Raw genomic sequence first — 18,646 nt, 5'->3', positions numbered from 1 at the left:
GTCCTTTCATCTGTTCCAAGTACTGAACCTTCTAATTCTAATGATTTATGCAGTGTAACAAGCATTTAGTAAGTTTCTACTAGGCTCGGGGCCTTGTAGAAGGTGCTGATGGGGACAAAGCTGAGTGAAACCCAGTCCCAACATCCTGAATTCCTAGATTCTGGCTTAGTGGGGAACCATTCCAGCAGCTGTCATTGTTCAGGATTCCTCTCAGATTCCAAGATACACCCAGGCCTGGAGTTCTGCCACAGAATCGAAGATAAGAAAGAAGGGAAAGAGGCCGAGTGCAGTGGCTCACGCCTGTAATCCCAGCACTTCCGGAGGCCGAGGCAGGCGGATCACCCTGGGGTCAGGAGTTTGAAACCAACCTGACCGACATGGAGAAACCCCGTCTCTACTAAAAATACAAAATAAGTTGGGCGTGGTGGCGCACACCTGTAATCCCAGCTACTCAGGAGACTGAGGCAGGAGAATTGCTTGAACCTGGGAGGTGGAGGTTGCTGCGAGCCGAGATTACACCACTGCACTCCAGCCTGGACAACAAGAGTTAAACGCCGTCTCAAAAAAAAAAAAAAAGAAAAAAAAAGGAAAGAGGACTCTTCCCCAGTATGACAGGCAATCTTTCCTGCCTCAAAGAGATCAATTTGCATGTCACCTGGTAGCCCATAATATTCTGCTTTAGCAGTGACTCCTTGTGATTGGATGTTTCCTAGGGCCAATTGTGCTTGTTTTTCATGCCCTACTTAAAATCAGGACATCTGCTGTGCCCTTTTGGAAGAGCTACAAGTCACCTGCCAGGAATTGCTCAAGGCCTTTTCCTGCAGCTAAACAGAGAAAGGAAGTTGAAATCACTGCCTCATAAATTACAACACATGCCAGGGTCGTAACCCTAGAGTCTGAGGTTCTAGGCGAAAAGAGGATTTTGTGTGTGTGTCTAGTGTTTTCCCGTCGCATTTAAAAGCACATCTAAAATATAATTGCATGAGATATGACAAAAATACATTCAGAAACTAATTTTTTGAAGACAAACAAAGCAGAATGTGCCCATAATATTCCTAAGTAAAGCCACACAAACTTCCTTTCCAGTAAAGGTATCCTTTGGGGCTTTTTCCACCTTGTCATCACCAACTTATCTTGAATTTATCACTATGCTTTTTCACTACTGTTCCTAAACTTCAAAGCATTTAGTCTTATATACATATTTCCATATTTCAGCTTTTAAAATAGTTGCAAGGATACTTTTAAAGTTGATCCTGGCCAGGAGAGGTGGCTCACGCCTGTAATCCCAACCCTTCGGGAGGCCAAGGTGGGAGGACTGCTTGAGTCCAGGAGTTCGAGACCAGACTGGGTAACAAAGAGAGACCTTGTCTCTACAAAAAAATAAAAACTGGGTGTGATGGCATGCACCTGTAGTCCCAGCTACTTGGGAAGCTGAGGTGGGAGGATCACTTAAACCCAGTAGATCGATGCTGCAGTGAGCCAAGATCATGCCACTGCACTCCAACCTGGATGAGAGAGTGAAACTCTGTCTCAAAATTAAATTGAATTAAAAAGTTGATCCCAGCAAACTAACACTGGAACAGAAAACCCAGCACTGCATGCTGTCACTCATAAGTGGGAGTCGAACAATGAGAACACATGGACCCAGGGAGGGGTACATATCACACTGGGGCCTCTTGGGGGGTGGGGGGCAAGGGGAGGGAGGGCATTAGGACAAATACCTAATGCATGTGGGGCTTAAAACCTTGATGAATGGTTGATAGGTGCAGCAAACCACCATGGCACATGTATACCTGTGTAACATACCTGCACATTCTGGACACATATCCCAGAACTTAAAGTAAAATAAAAAAAGAAAGAAAAAAAAAGTTGATCCTTAGGCCTGTTTATAGTCCAAGGGAGCTATGAATGCTGAAATTTGTACACTGTATATGTGTATTCACATATTAGATGTATATTCACATATTAATATCTATAATACACATAGATTCAGGAATATAGATTTTTGTCAAATGGCCTAGTGGATACTGATAAAACAACTTCTAATATTCAGTTAAAATTGTATTCTATTTTAAAGAAAAAGAACAAATAAGAAAATCGTCTTTGCAATGAAAAGGTCAGAAACCAAGGAGGTGGTGTCCTAATACGCTGATAGCAGAGATTATATCTCCTTTGCCTTCCTATCTCTGGTTCTTAATACGTTGGCAAGTTGGTATTTAGGAATTGTTGAATTAATGTTTGGCACATGAAGATCATTAAAGTAAGAACTCATAAAGCATGGGAAAAACAAGGTCATTTGCTAAAGGGGAATTTGGGGGCACGATACTTAGCAAGTCTACTTTTACACTTATAGTTAAATATTTTGTTCGTTTGACTATTTGATTGATTTGGATGTAAATTCTATTGCACCTCTGGTAAACCAAGTCAGCCTGCTCTTCCTGGTTAAGAAAGAGAGGCAGAAATGCAAAGTGTAACCAGCTTATTAATAAGCTAAGGATAGAGAAAAGAAATTTGTCTCTGGGCTGGGAGCAGTGGCCCACACCTGTAATCCCAGCACTTTGGGAGGCCGAGGCGGGCAGATCATTTGAGCCCAGGAGTTTGAGACCAGCCTGGCCAACATGGCAAAACCCCATCTCTACTAAAATTACAAAAATTAGGCAGGGATGGTGGCACATGCCTGTAATCCCAGCTACTTGGGGTGGCTGAGACACGAGAATCGCTTGAACCCAGGAGGCGGAGGTTGAAGTGAACTGAGAGCGCCTCACTGCACTCCAGCCTGGGCAACAGAATGAGACTTTGTCTAAAAAAAAAAAAAAAAAAAAAAAAAAGGAAAAAAAAAACTGTCTCTGGCATAACTTGAGAAGGGAGAAGCTAGAAGAGACCTTTGATTTCATCAGGTCCAAGCACTGCTAACCATTCAGCTATTCTGTGGGCAGAATGTCTTTGTTCTTCCACATGCAATTTCAGCAGCTATGGGCCTGAACTGACAGTGCGGGGTAAGGAGCTCCCTCTCTCCATGTGAAACGAAGCAGGACTACAGGAAAGCAGGCTGATTTGGAAAGGCCAGGCCCACCCAGGACAAGAGGTGGTGCTGAATGTTTGGCTCATGACAAAACATAATTTACAAATTTACTGGCTTCAAGGATGTGAAAAGATATAATTTACTGGCTTCAAGGGTGTAAAAATGCATGCTTCCTAGCCCAGCTGCAAGCAGCAACTCAGTCCAAGATCAGCAGATTTTCTGAAGCCTGGGGGTGGGATGCATGTTGTTAACCTCTGATGCAGATGTCTACTGAGAGTCTGTAATCTGTGTGGTCGTGAAGATGCGATCTCATCCATCAATTGCTTGACAAGGGCTATCATCATATCTCTGGGCCTACGTGGCCCTCAACACACAATGTGAGAAACATATTGGACAAAAGCATTTCCTGGGAGAATGCTCCAGCAAGAATTCAGCCATTGGCAAAGAATCTTTCAAGTGGCCCTATCTCATTGGAGACAAGTAAACATATATACACATGGGCATATGTGAATATACACACTCCTCCAAGGTGCTACACTTTCCTAGAAACAAAAAGAATGAGAGAGGAAAAAGCTTTACAGGCATCCTGTTAGGATGCTTTCTCTCATTTATTTTTAGACTCCTTTCAGCTCTATGCTGAGAGGGAAAGCAAAGGAAGGGCTTACCCAGAATGTGAAGCTTTTTAGTGAGGGTTTGGGGTATGCAGATTTGCTAACGTGGTGAAAACCCAGTGTCTATGGAAGTTCACAGCATCCACAGCACTCAGAGCCCCCCAAATATATCTGGCCCTTGTGTTCACTAATTCCAAGGAATTATCAGCGATTCCAGGGGACCGTGGGGATCACCCTGAAACCACTACAATTACCCAGAATGTGCCCCTTCTAACACATAGGCATTGAACAAGTTCCTAACTCCCCCCCTCAACTCTCACAGATCTCTGGTAGTTTAAAAGCCTTATGGCACACATGCCTAGCCCTCAGCCTTCTGCCTAACAGGAGAGTGCTTTGCCAGTGAAAAATAAGATTAGGGAAGAGGACAAAGAAAGGAAGAAGAGAAGGGGTTTCCATATCCATTAATGAATTCATTCAACAAATGGTTATGGAACACTTAGCATTTTCCAAAGACCGTGCTATGGTGTGAGTTATAGAACAAGAAACAGCCTGGGTTTTGAGGAGTAGAAACTGTCCAGTGGAACTAACATTAAAAGGCAGTAATATAACATGACAATTGTACTGATGCACATAGACCCTGGGGTGTTGTAGAGACATAGAAGATGGCACCAAACCTAGACTGAGGACATCATCTATACAGATACATACTCTTATTTCTTTGAGTCCTGTGAGGTGAGTCACTCACAAAGAAAATGTACAGAAATAACTCAGAATAAATAAAAAGATGGATGGCATAGTAAGCTTGGCAGATTGATGTTGGAGAACATCAGTTTTGGTGGCAACAATCTGCAAGGTTGTCTAATTATTATTCTCCTGCACCTCTCAGCTGCCTGGATGCAAAAGCAGACAATGGATTGTGGCTGTGATCTGAGTTTTACTGGGCAGATGCTACAGAAGGGCTTGTTTGAAAAGGGAATTGGGTGTTATTGAGAGAACAGTTCAGATGACCAACCAAGGATCTGAAATTGGGTTGAGATAGGAAGAGAGACTGATAGACTATGAGGAAGCAAAAGAACCAAGTGACTGGAGGTCTGTAGGCTGTCAATGTACAAATGTGGTAGGAGTAAGCACATGACAGGGCTGGAGGGTAGGACCCTCATTCATTTATTCCTCAAATGTTTATTGAGTGCCTTCAGTGTCCAGGTTCTGGTGTGTTCTAGTTCTGGGAGTACATCATGTACAATTCTATTGGGAGGAGAAAGCAATAAACAAAATCATAATAATAAGTAAATTATGTAATATGTTAAAAGGTAATAAGTACTATGGTTGGATGAGGGCAGGGGAAGAGAATAGAACAGGATGAGGATTCAGAATTCCACAGATAGGGTATAATTTTAAATAGGGTTGTCATCATAGCCCTGGTTGAGAAGGTAACATATGAACACACAATCAGGAGAGAAAGAGGATGAGCTATGCAGATCCATGTATTGAAATATTCCAGGCAGAGAGAACAGCCACTTCAAAGCCTCGCAGTGTGTGAGTGCCTGGTGTTTTCAAGGAACAGCAAGGAGGCATGTGGCTGGAGTGGGGTGGGTCTGGAGAAGATGTAAGAAATGAGGTCGAGAAACAACAGGGATCAAATGTGTAGGCTTTGTAAACTCTGCTAAAGACTGGCTTTCCCTCTGGGAAATAGAGAGTCATTGTGGGGTTTTGAGCAGAGAAGTGACATGATCTTATTTCTCTTTAATGGATTACTCTAGCAGCTATGTTGAAAATAGACTTGAGGGAAGTGCCAGGGTAGAAGCAGGGAGACCAGTTAGGAGGCTGTTGCAATAATCCAAATAAGAAATGCAAAGTAAGACTTTGATCAGGTGGTGGCAGCAGAGGTGGTGAGAAGGAGTTAGATTCTGGATGTATTTCGAGGATAGAGCCAACAAGATTTATGACAGATTGGATGTGGGTGGTGAGCAAGAGTCAGGATGACTCCAAGGTTTTTGGTTCAGGCAAATTGAAAGGTGGAGTTGCCATTATCTGAAATGGGGAAGAATGTGAGCGATTGAGGGGGAGGCTTGGAGTTAAATTTTGAACAGATTGTATTCAAATTGGTGTTGGGATATTGGTATTTAAAATTCCTGAAGGGGAACCATACTGAATGACCCTAAGACCCAGAGTGTAACCTGGGGATGGGTGTCTGAAGAGGAATAAAGTGAAATCATTATGATTGAATAATTTAGAACTCTGGAGGCTGAAAGGCTAATGAAATCTCCTAGGATGTTGTACTAGGATGATGGCCCAGGCACGAGAGTAAGGAATGGGGTCAGGCCTTGTGATAGACACTTTAAATACAAATGGTTAGAGGTCCCACTAATAGTAGCTTGAGGTGTGCAGAATTTTAATTGGGTGCAGATTAGTGTATACATTAGAAATAAGCAAGATATTAAAAGATCAAATTTGCTGAAACACATCAGATAACATTATGATAAAGCTGTTTGGAGTTTTATTTGAGATAGATTTATAATCCCATTGTAGCATGGATCCAAAATAGTAAGTTGATAAAAAAAAATCGGATACATTTTCACAATTTAAATCTTAATTGTTTTATTAGAAAGCATTTTGGAAAGACATTCATATTTGGTTTTGGATAGGTTAAAGCTCAGTGATATGATTTACATCAATTTTTGTAGCATTTTAGAGAGCATGGTCTTGTGACATCTTAGGAAAGTTTTCTGTTAGTCACAGCATGCCAACAAGTACCTTGTGCTCCATTCTCTGGCCATGTTTTCCAACTCAGTAACTCCAAATAAAATGAACTGCCAAGTTCAGAAAGTAACATTTGATAAAGTTTTGCAACATCATACCGTTGAGCAGGTGGATGTCACTTAAGCATCTGAATTCATTAGAGACTATTGAAATGATAAGGCAGAATTATACAGGTTTTGCAGATGTAGTTTGATATTTACCTATATGTATTGAAACCTCACTTGAGGATAGAAAAATCAAGAAAGTTCTTGTCTTACATTTCCACTCAATAAATGAAGAGGAAGAGATAATGAGATAGCTATATAATCCTTTAAAAAAAAAAAAAAAAAAACTTCACCTTGTTTCTGACTGACAGTAACACAATTCAGGCATTTTACTCTTCATAAATGGAAGACAAGTATTCTAGATAGTACTGGCTATCTGTAATTAAGTATACAATATTGAAATCTATTTGCTTTGTGGAAATTATGTGTTTGTGACTGACTAAAATATTCAACTATGTAGGTTTCATCTTTTAGCTCAATAGAAAAATATAAATGACATTGGTGGCTGAATTCCTACCAATGTGGCAAAGACATTCCCCAGACATACATAATTCACCTGCTGAATTGGAGATGATTCACCTTTCAGTGACTTCACAGGTGTTAACTTGGCCAAACAAAAAAGGGAAATCATCTTGTATTCATCTTTTGTTCCCTGAGGCAAGTTTTCAGTAAGATTGCTCAGGAAAAATGTCACAATATGCATATATAAGTCCATAGTATGTCTATTTGAATAATGAATTAGCATCACTGTCTGAGAGATGAAAACTATTCAATGTATATTTTGTGGAAAATGACTAAATTGAGTTCCTCTTAGCTAAATCAGAAAGAGAAGGAATCCTCAATCAGGATTTCATGCAGTACTGTATCACTCAAAGGAAAACTGATTGTATAGTGGTACTCAAATAAAATGGGTCCAAAGAAAAATTATGAGAGAAACTTACCGATCAGTGATCTAGACCAAACAGACATGTGGCTGTGAAATCCAGGCAGTTGCTTGGTGACGAGGTCACCGTCAGATAGTCATGGCTTATGTGCAGGAACATGAGAATGGCCATGGGGAGGAATAGCCGGGTTATGGGTCTTGCAGGAGTCCACCCACTGCTTGTGCCATTGCTCAAACTTCTGACTGCACCAAGCGGCTGATGCCAGGTCAGCAGTACTCTCTGCTCTGAATCAGTGTCAGCACTGGTCTCTCTAATGGAGTACTTTTCTTTAAAAAATGCTTTGTGAAGCTGCTGGTTAGCACTGTTCTTACTTCTGTAGTTAATATTCACCATATATTCCCCTTCTTTTGTGGAGAGATAAAGAAATTAAGGAAAATCACTCTCCATAAGTCCACAATCTGAAGACATGGAGGCTGAGGAGGCAAACCCGAATGAATAAGTGGATCATACAATAGGGCTAGATCTTAAATTTGGATACAGGAGACTTAAGGTAAACCATAGAAGATTGTTCTTTATACATGTAGCTCTTTTGCTAAATGAGAAAGGTGGTATGTTAAGATTAATGAGTCTGAATGTAATGTACAGAATGTACTAGAACAGGGAAAAATTGGTGTTTACTGAGAGCTGAAGGTTACATCAAAAATCTAAAAAGTAGTATTTTTTCATCATCTTAAAGTTTGCGAAGAGTTTTGGCACATACATCATCTCATCTTTGCAATAACCTGTGGGGTAGATACAAAAGATGATGTCATTTTCATTTTACAGGTGAGGAAATAGGAGCCTGTTTCCTGGTCAGACAGGCTTAGTCAGCTGTGAGTGGCAGAGCTGGTATACCCACCTGTTACCCTCGACTCCAGTTCCATTGCTCCTAACATGATTGTATCCTGGATAAACATGGTATCAAGAATGGAGAGGCCGGGCACGGTGGCTCACACCTGTAATCCCAACACTTTGGGAGGCTGAGGTGGGCGGATCACCTGAGGTCAGGAGTTCAAAACCAGCCTGGCCAACATGGTGAAACCCCGTCTCTACTAAAAATGCAAAAATTAGATGGGTGTGGTGGCGTATGCCTGTAAACCTAGCTACTGGGGAGACCGAGGCATGAGAATCGCTTGAACCTAGGAGATGGAGGTTGCAGTAAGCCAAGATTGCCCCACTGCACTCCATCCTGTGCAACAGAACAAGACTCTGTCTCAAAAAAAAAAAAAAAGAAAAGAAAAGAAAAGTGAACTTTGGGAGGCTGAGGCAGATCACTTGAGGTCAGGCGTTTGAGACCAGCCTGTCCATCATGGCAAAACCCTCTGTCTACTAAAAATACAAAAATTAGCCTGGTGTGGTGGTGGGCACCTGTAATCCCAGCTGCTCAGGGGGCTGAAGCAGAAGAATTGCTTGAACCTAGGAGGCAGAGGTTGCAGTGAGCCAAGATCACACCATTACACTCCAACCTGGGCAACAGAGCAAGACTCTGACTCAAAAAAAAAAAAAAAAAAAAAAGGATGGAGAGCAAGAGAAAGCTCAGAGACTTTGAAATAAGAAGTGAAAGAGGCCTGGCACAGTGGCTCACACCTGTAATCCCAGCACCTTGATAGACCGAGGCGGGCAGATCACTTGAGGTCAGGAGTACAAGACCAGCCTGACCAACATGGTGAAACCCGTCTCTACTAAAAATACAAAAATTAGCTGGGCGTGGTGGCGGGCGCCTGTAATCCCATTTACTCGGGAGGCTGAGGCAGGAGAATCCCTTGAACCACGGAGGGGGAGGTTGCGGTGAGCCAAGATCGTGCCACTGCACTCCAGCCTGGGCAACAGAGTGAGACTCTGTCTCAAAAAATTTTTTTAAAAAAAGAAGAAGTGAATGAAACCTGGCAATTGATTGGGTATTTCTGATAAAGAAACAGAAGGAAAAGGTATTCCTAGGTTTCTAAAACCTGGAAGAGGAGGACAATGAGATTATAATATAAACAGCTGATGTTGGCAACATGCCTATTATGTGCCAGGCCGTGTGCCAAGCATTTTGCCATATTGCCTCATGAAATCCTCACAACTCTTTGAAGGTAGATCATATAATTATTATTCTCATTTTAGAAAGGGTATGCATGAAAGTTGCTCTCACTTTTAGAAAAATAAGAAAATCTTCGCCCCAAAACAAGGTTGAGCTCAACTGGACTCACTGGCCTATGGTGACAGTACCTGGGGCCTGGAACAGTGGTTTGGTGTTCTTGTGTGTATGGATGTATCACAATGCCAGACACAAAGTAACTAAGCTGTGCTCATGGCGGTTATGATGTTTGCAAATCCAGCACTGCCAAACTGTTTAGTGCCTCCTAGGTGCTTTGCCTGTGGTTAGAACAAGCTTCACTAAGTGGCTAGTTTTGCCTTGGCCCTAGCCTTTAAGGCGGCCTGCCAGGTCACCAAGAGATATAGGTAAGAATGCTTTCCTCCTTAGTTATGATTTAAAAATAAAAGTATAGCAAAGTATAATTATCAAATGACTTTTAGTAGAAGTGTTGCATTTATATTCACTATTTAGATTCCAATTCTTAAATACAATGGCTTTCTTTCTTGTTACTTGTAATTAATTAGTATCAGTCACTGTCCAGTGTGACCCTGGCGTTGCCCTTAGGTTAACCAGTTCACATCCTGAACCTCTGTTGGTGCCCAGGGTATTTGTCTGAACCCCTGATTATTCACATCTCCCTCTCACTTTCAAAACGGTTTACATATCAAATAAAGCAAATAGTATATGGAAAAAAAAAAAAAAAAAACTGTTTCCAAATAGTAGTTTACCTTACAGCTCATTTTTAAGGGCTCCAAACTCTGTGGGTATCTACCTGCTGGTTATTAATTCACTAAGCTGCACATGGCAGTCCCCTAGCAACCATAAACTTCATGGATAAAATCCCAACTCTTCTCCAGTACCACCTGTTTGTAGGTAGTCAGCCTTCTTTTAAAAGACTTGGAGTTATACAAGCAATAAGTGCCCGAGTTTAGTTCTTTTTGAAAACAAATTTAAAGAAATCATAAGTTTTCACAGGGCTGTAAAGTGCTTTCTTCCCAGTGGTCCTTCACTCCGAGGCTGCACTGGAGATTATGCTGGTGAGGAAGCTTTGATCTCATAGGTCTTTGGCCTCAAGGCAAAAGTCATGGCTGTAAGTGTCTTTCTTCCTGATCCCCTCTAGGATTGTGAAGATGTCCAGTCCCAATCTGAACATTGTGACCTTACTGGGCAGTTGTCTGACTTACAGTAGCGCTTACCTCTTTGGGATTCAAGATGTTTTAGTGGGGAGCTCAATGGAAACTCTCATTCAGGTAGGTGAAGTTTTAAAATTTGGTTTTGACTAAAATGTTAAAGTTGTGATGATTTTTTTAAACCAGCTGCTCCCATGGGTGGTGGGTACCTTTATCCTTGGTGTGGGCACTTCTCAAGGCAATCGCAGAACACTTGGTGAGGTTCACTCTGTACCCCATGCCCTCTGTGGGACCCAGACCCTGCAAATCAGAGTGTGTGGAGAACTGACAAAGGTTCCTCTTGTGACTCTTCTGTCCCCCTCCACCTGTAGATAAGACTGTCCATGCTGTGCATTGGGACCTCCCTTGTGTTTGGCCCCATTCTGGGAAAGAGCTGGCGACTCTACAAGGTGTTTACCCAAAGGGTGCCGGACAAGAGAGTGGTAAGTAGACAGCAAGTACACAATGCTTGATTGTAGATGGCAGCTTCAGCATTAGTTAACAGCTAGAGAAACTCATGCAGGTGACTGAGCCTAGCCCCTTTCAGGACATCCGAAGTTCTTGTTTCTCATTCCAAACCCTGGAATCATGCGGCCTCATAAGGCCTCAGGCCTGGAAGGCTGTGGATCACTGCTGTTGAAGATAGGGCTTCAAACATGGGCTCTGGTTCCTATGTACCCCAGGCCCTGTGGGGACATGTGAGCTGGCCAATACCTGGCACCAGTGTGAGGCCAAACAAGATACCCAGAGACTGTTGTTTGGCACAGGTGTGAGCTGGAAGTGAAGGGAGGAAGAATGATTACAGAGAAACTATAGCAAGTAAGTAGTTATTTCCTTCCCTGGAGCCCAGTTCTTTTCTATATAGAAGGCAGAGAAGGATGTGCCCAGAGAAGTGAGCAAGGAAGAGCAGGAAGAATCAACCCTAAGTTATGTAGCAGCCAGATCACCGACATGTCCCTGAGATCAGTCATCAACTTAACCATATTTCCCCATTTTCTCAGGTTGTCTGATGAGACTGCTCAAACCTCAATTCCTGACCAGTATCCTCATTGGGTATAGGCCCTGCCCAGACCCAATATATCATTCAGTTGGTGTTTACTTCTCTGGAATGATGGGAATTTTTTTTTAGCAAATGTTATTGAATGGTGCATACTTACCAAAAGCTCAGCTGTGAGCAACCATACCTGTGAAGACGATTGCCTGAAAGGACAAAAACTGCATTCATCCCTCAAGAACACTGATTTCTTTTTTAAACATAGCTTTATTGAAGTATAATTGACATGCAGTGAACTGCACATATTTAAAGCATATGATTTGATAAATTGTGACATGGATATACAACCAAGAAACATGGTGCATAATGAACATATCCCTCATCTTCAAAAACTTCCTTGCAACCCTTTGTTATCTCCCTCTCCTGTCCAATCTTTATATCCCTTGTTCCTATCCTCAGGAAATCATTGATGTGCTTTCTGTCACTGTAGATGAGTTTGCATTTTCCAGAGTTTTCTATAAATGGAATCATATAGTATGGACTCTTTTTTCTCTGGCTTATTTTACTCACATAATTGTTTTTATGAATATTATAGTTATTTATGTTGTGTGCATCAGTAGTTCTTTCTTTGTTATTGCTGAGTAATATTACAATGCATAGACACACATTTGCTTATCTGTAGATGGATGTTTGGGTTATTGCCAGTTGTGGCGATTAAAAATAAAGCTGCTATGAACATTCATGTACAAACTCTTTGTTTAGACATAGGCTTTTATTTCTCTTGGGTGAAAACCTAATTTTTTTTTTAGAAAAAAATACTTTCAGAGTAGGACGATTGGATCATATGGTAAGTGTATATTTAACTTTTTAAGAAACTGTCAGACTGTTTTTCAAAGTGGTTGTACCATTCTGCATTTCCACGAGCAATGTATGAGAGTCCATTTCCTCCACATTCTTGGCAACATTTGATTTGATCAGTCTTTTTCATTTTAGGCATTCTAATAGGTATGTGTGGTAGTATCTCATTATGGTTTCAAATTTGCATTTCTCTAATGCAATATTGAGTATTTCTTTACATGCTTATTTGCCATCCATACACCTTCTTTGGCAAACTGTTCAAATCTTTCACCCTTTTTTTTTTTTTTTTGAGACAGAGTTTCACTCTTTCACCCAGGCTGGAGTGCAGTGGTATGATCTTGGCTCACTGCAACCTCCGCCTTCCGGTTTCAAGTGATTCTCCTGCCTCAGCCTCCAAAGTAGCTGGGATTATAGGCACCTGCCACCATGCCTGGCTGATTTTTGTATTTTTAGTAGAGACAGGGTTTCATCATGTTGGCCAGGCTGATCTCAAACTCCTGACCTCGTGATCTGCCTGCCTTGGCCTCCCAAAGTGCTGGGATTACAGGCATGAGCCACCGCACCCAGCGTCACCCATTTTTAAATTGGATTTTTTGTTGTCTTATGATTGAGTTTTGTGAGTTCTTTTTATATTCTGGATACAAACCCTTTATCGGATGTATGATTTGCAAAGATTTTCTTCCAGTTTATTCTTTTACTCCTTTTACTTTCATTTACTTCAGAGTGTCTTTCAAAGATATTTCTAATTCTGATGAAGTCGAATTTACCAATGTGTTCTTTGTTTTTAGGTTTTTGTTTGTTTTTTGTATTTTTAGTAGAGACTTTACCATGTTGGCCAGGCTGGTCTCAAACTCCTGGCCTCAAGTGATTCACCAGCCTCAGCCTCCCAAAGTTCCAGGATTACAGGCATGACCCACCACACCTGGCCCCAGTGTGTTCTTTTATGGATCATGTTTTTGGTATTATATTTAAGAAATTTTTGCCTAACTTAAGGCCCCAAAAGGTTTTCTCGTGTTTACTTCTAGAAATTTTAGAGTTTTAGCTTTTACATTTAAGCCTATGATCCATTTTGAGTTAATTGTGGTATATGGTATAATGTATTGATTGAATTTTATTTTTTTACATACAGACATTTGATTGTTCCAACACCATTTGTTGAAAAGGTCGTCCTTTCTTCACTGAATTACCTTTGTGCCTTTGTTGAAAATCAGTTGTCCATAGGTGTGTAGATCTATTTCTGGACCCTCCATTCTGTCTCACTGATGTGTCTGTCTCAACAGCAATACCGTATTACCTTGATTACTGTAGCTTTATATTAAATCTTGAAATCAGGGAGTGTTAGTTCTTTGGCTTTCTTCTTCTCTTTCAGTGTTGTTTTGGCTAATCTGGGTCCTTTGAATGCCCATGTGAATTTTTGAATCAGTTTACTGATTTCTACAAAAATTCTTTTGAGATTATGTTGAATCTAATAGATGAAATTGTGGAGAATTGGCTTCTTACTAATGTGTATCTTTTTTCCTATGAACCCATTTATTTAGCTCTTTAATTTTTCTCATCTTTTTTTGTACTCTTCAATATTGTTCTTTCACGTCTTTCATCAAACTTATTTCTAGGTATTTTATATTTTATACTGTTTTATATGTTATTATTTTTTAAATTTCACTTTCCAGTTGTTTGTTGCTAATATATAGAAATATAATTACTGTTTTTTGTTTTTTTTTTTTTGAGATGGAGTCTCCCTCTGTCATCTAGGCTGGAGTGCAGTGGTGCGATCTTGGCTCACTGCAACCTCCGCCTCCCGGGTTCAAGCGATTTTCCTGCCTCGGCCTCCCAGGTAGCTGGGATTACAGGTGCCTGCTACCACACCCGGCTAATTTTTGTATTTTTAGTAGAGATGAGATTTCACCATGTTGGCCAGGTTGGTCTCAAACTCCCGACCTCAGATGATCCGCCTTCCTCTGCCTCCTGAAGTGCTGGGATTACAGGCATTAGCCACCGTGCCTGGCCACATAAATATAATTAATGTTTATATGCTTAGCTTGTATACTGCAACCTTTCTAAAGTACGTGTTAGTTCTAGCAGCTTTTTTTTTTAGACAGAGTCTCACTCTGTCGCCCAGGCTGGAGTGCAGTGGCACAATCTCAGCTCACTGCAAGCTCCGCCTCCTGGGTTCACGCCATTCTCCTGCCTCTGTCTCCCGAGTAGCTGGAACTACAGGCACCCGCCACCGCGCCTGGCTAATTTTTTGTATTTTTAGTAGAGTCGGGGTTTCACCATTCATAGGATGGTCTCAATCTCTGACCTTGTGATCCACCCACCTCGGCCTCCCAAAGTGCTGGGATTACAGGCCACCGCACCCGGCCTCTAGAGCTTTTTATAGAGTCTGTCAGATTTTCTACATAGATGATCATATCATCAGTTAATAAAGATAAATGATTTCCAATCTCTTGTTTGATTGCACTGGCTAGAAACAATAGTACAATCTGAATGGAAGTGGTGAGAGCAGATACCTTTGTTATTCTTGATCCTATGGGGAAAACAGTCTTTCCAAACTAAGAATGATGTTAGCAGTAGTTTTATTGTAGATGCCATTTATCCAGCTGGGGATATTTATCCATTCTTATTTTGCTGAGAGTTTTAATCAAGAATTGATGTTGGGTTTTGTCAAAAACTTTTTCTGGGTCTATTGAGATGATCATATGGTTTTTCTTTTTTTAGTTCATTCACATGGTGGATTATGTTAAATGTTTTTTTTTTTTTTTTTTGAACCCTTATGCAATAGACTTTATTTTTTAGAGTGGTTTTAAGTTAACATAAGAATTGAGCAGAAGGTACAGAGGTTTTACATGTACACTCTTTCCCCACACATGCATAGCCTCTTCCATTATCAATATTCCCCATCAGAGTGTATATTTATTACAATTGATGAACCTACATCATTATCACACAGAGTCTATACTTTACATTAAGTTTCACTTTTGGTGTTGTACATTTTATGGGTCTCGACAAATGTACAATGACATATATCTACTGTTACAGTATCCTACAGAGTAGTTTTACTGCTCTAAAAATCTCTACACTTCTGCTCTTTATCTCTTTATCTGCCCATATGTTAAATGATTTAGGGTGTCAAACTAACCTCCATCCCTGGGATAAACTCCACTTGGTCATGATACATTATCCTCTTCCTAATTTTTGGACTCATTTTTATAAAAACTTTGTTTAGAATTTGTACATTCATGTTTTTCATACATTTTGCTCTGTAGTTGTCTTATAATATATTTTTCTAGTTTTGGTATCAGGGTAATGTTGGCTTTATAAAATGAGTTGGGAACTGTTCCCTTCTTTTCAATTTCAAGAAGAATTTCTATAAAATTGCATAATTGGCATTCATGTATAAGTACCGTACAATAGTGTGCTTCCTTTTATCCCTATTCCTATCTTTGGTGTTACATTATAAGCCCCATACAATTCTTTTGTTTAATAAATCAATTATCTTTTAAAATATTTTATTTTTTTATTTTTAAGACCCAGGACAACATGCTAAATTTTGTTATTTTCTTTAATGATATTTAAGTAATGAAAACTAATCTTGTATTTTTCTGTTTAGTTACCTTTTCCAGTGTTCTTAATTTCCTGTATAGATCCACATTTTGGTCTTATATTATTTTCCTTTGCCTGAAGGATATCTAACATTCCAGTGTGGGTGTGCTACTACTGAATTCTTTCAGCTTTTGATTATCTGAAAAAGTCTTTATTTTGCCTTCATTTCTGAAAGATATATTACTGCGTATAGAATTCTAGACTGAAATTTTCTTTTCTTCTTCCAGTACTTTCAAGATATTCCTGCACTGTCTTCTCACTTGGCCTTGTATCTGATGAGAAGTCTCGTGTTTATTTTATGCCTACACAAAATGTGTCTTTCTTCACTGCTTGCTTTGAGTAGTTTCCCTTTTTCACTGGTTTTGAACAGTTTGATTAGGCAATTGGTTTGTTTTTAATTTTACAAACACTTTGAATCATATAACTGGTTGTGCTTCTTTCTTTTCATTGGTTGTCAAAAGCTCAGATCCACATTTCTTCTGCTCCAATTAGTAAATGCTATTATATATACACTTTTCATCTGAGCCTTCATCATAATTCCCTTTATTTTCTTTCTTCCCTGATGTTTAATGTTTTAATCCTATCACAGTATATATTTTTCTCCATTTTATTTTTGTAGTCACAAACTAACACATTCTCTTCATCCTAAGTCAAATATGGATGGTCCCTGGCATACAACAGTTCAACTTACAGTTTTCCTGTTTTACAATGGTGTGAAAGCAATCCACATTCAGTAGAAACCATACTTAAAATACCCATACAACCACTCTGTTTTTCACTTTCAGCATAGTAGTCAATACATTTCATGAGATATTCAACACTTCATTATAAATTAAGCTTTGTTTTAGGCGATTTTGCCCAGGTGTAGGCTAATGTAAGTGTTCTGAGCACATTAAAGGTAGGCTCGGTTAAGCTGCAATGTTTGGTAGGCTAGGCGTATTAAATGCATTTTTGACTTATTATATTTTCAACTTACGATGAAAATGGTTTTATTTTTGATGGTTTTATCAGGACATAACCCCATCATAAGTCAAGATCATAAGTCAATCTGTAGTTCATATGCATATAATGAAAATGCTAATGATTCCTTCTGTATCTCTGAATCTCACCCTCTCAGTTAATAGTTATTAACAGTGTAGTGTGACATCCATGTCTATGTGCTCATATAAACATATAGAAATAATTGTTTATTTATTTTATAAAATACCTTGAGTCCTTTGTGGGAGAAGGTAGGATATGAAGAAGTTAAACAAATGGAAATGTGTAATGCTAATAATGATATCAGCATAGAAGTCATTATAAATGTTTGGTGTCTGTTTCATTTTTGATAGCTACATTTGAAGCTCCTTGGGAGGGCTGACCTTGGAGCATATAGCTCAGAGCACTTGGGATACTCTAGCCCGTGTGTCATATAGCCAGTCAACAAGGAGAAGTTTTGACGTTGACTCTTTTGCAGATTATCAAAGACCTGCAGTTGCTGGGGTTGGTGGCAGCCCTGTTGATGGCTGATGTGATCCTGCTCGTGACATGGGTGCTGACTGATCCTATCCAGTGCCTCCAGATTCTCAGTGTCAGTATGACGGTGAGGGGCCAAATCCCCAGGGAATCTCATCCCCAAACTGGACTGACCTCTGTGGATACACAGGAGTCATCCTTGCAACAAGAAGATAAAGGACTCCAAGAGGAGGGAGAGTCAGGAGCTGTGGCTTCCATGAAATCCTTCCCCTTGTCTGCTGCCACTCCCACTGCTCCTCCTGCCCTAGTGTCTCTTTGTGGCCATACAGTGAGATATCAGCATGCTGGAATCTGTCTGGCAGTTACCGCCACTTCCACGTTATCAATAATTAAAACTTTCAGCTATCGGCAGTTACCTTCCCCTAATTATAGAGGTGGAGGTCGTAGTTTAAGGTGGCCTTTGGAGTCAGTCAACCCTGGTTCAAATCCCAGCCCTACCAAGCTCACTAGCTGTGTGACCTAAAGTTATTTAACCTCTCTAAGTCTGTTTCCTAATAGGTAAAATTGAGATAATACTACTACCTATTGCATAGGGTTGTGGCAAAGATTAAATGAAACAATGTAGGTAAAAGACTTAACCATGTCCAGTACATAGTATTCAATTAATAAGAAGTATGGCCGGGCATGGTGGCTGGTGCCTGTAATCCCAGCACTTTGGGAGGCTGAGGCAGGCAGATCACTGGAGGTGAGGAGTTCAAGACCAGCCTGGCCAACATGGTGAAACCATGTCTCTACCAAAAATACAAAAATTAGCCAGGCATGGTGGCACATGCCTGTAATCCCAGCTACTTGGGAAGCTGAGGCAGGAGACTCTCTTGAACCCAGGAAGCAGAGGTTGCAGTGAGCTGAGATTGCGCCACTACACTCCAGCTTGGGCGACAGAGTGAGGCTCTGCCACAAAAAAAAAAAAAAAAAAAAAAAAAAGTATATCTCCAGCCTCACAAGGGGCTTAGGAATACAGTAGAATCATGGAATTGTGACATTGCAAGATTAATGTTTAAGGATTCAATGATTTGCAAAAAGCAGGTGCATAATGAAATAGTTTATAATTTTGTTGAGGCACTAAT

At 40.4% G+C, this 18,646-nt stretch overlaps 1 protein-coding gene across 2 annotated transcripts in view; it reads left to right on the top strand.

The window, feature by feature from the left end:
• Positions 1-18,646, top strand: part of GPR156 (G protein-coupled receptor 156) — an 87,536-nt gene that overhangs the window by 48,217 nt on the left and 20,673 nt on the right. Inside the window, exons 3-5 of one of the 2 annotated variants that reach the window (XM_023214309.1) lie at positions 10,561-10,690; positions 10,942-11,052; positions 17,521-17,634. In XM_023214309.1, the coding sequence (XP_023070077.1) occupies positions 10,561-10,690; positions 10,942-11,052; positions 17,521-17,634 (355 nt within the window). Of the gene's footprint in view, positions 1-10,560; positions 10,691-10,941; positions 11,053-17,520; positions 17,647-18,646 lie in introns of both variants that reach the window. The other variant, XM_023214300.1, reaches the window with a different exon arrangement.

The sequence above is a fragment of the Piliocolobus tephrosceles genome, chromosome 2 (assembly GCF_002776525.5).
Source record: "Piliocolobus tephrosceles isolate RC106 chromosome 2, ASM277652v3, whole genome shotgun sequence".
Lineage (NCBI taxonomy): Eukaryota > Metazoa > Chordata > Mammalia > Primates > Cercopithecidae > Piliocolobus > Piliocolobus tephrosceles.
Note: the sequence above shows the minus strand (reverse complement) of the source record. Positions and strands in the feature narration are given on the sequence as shown.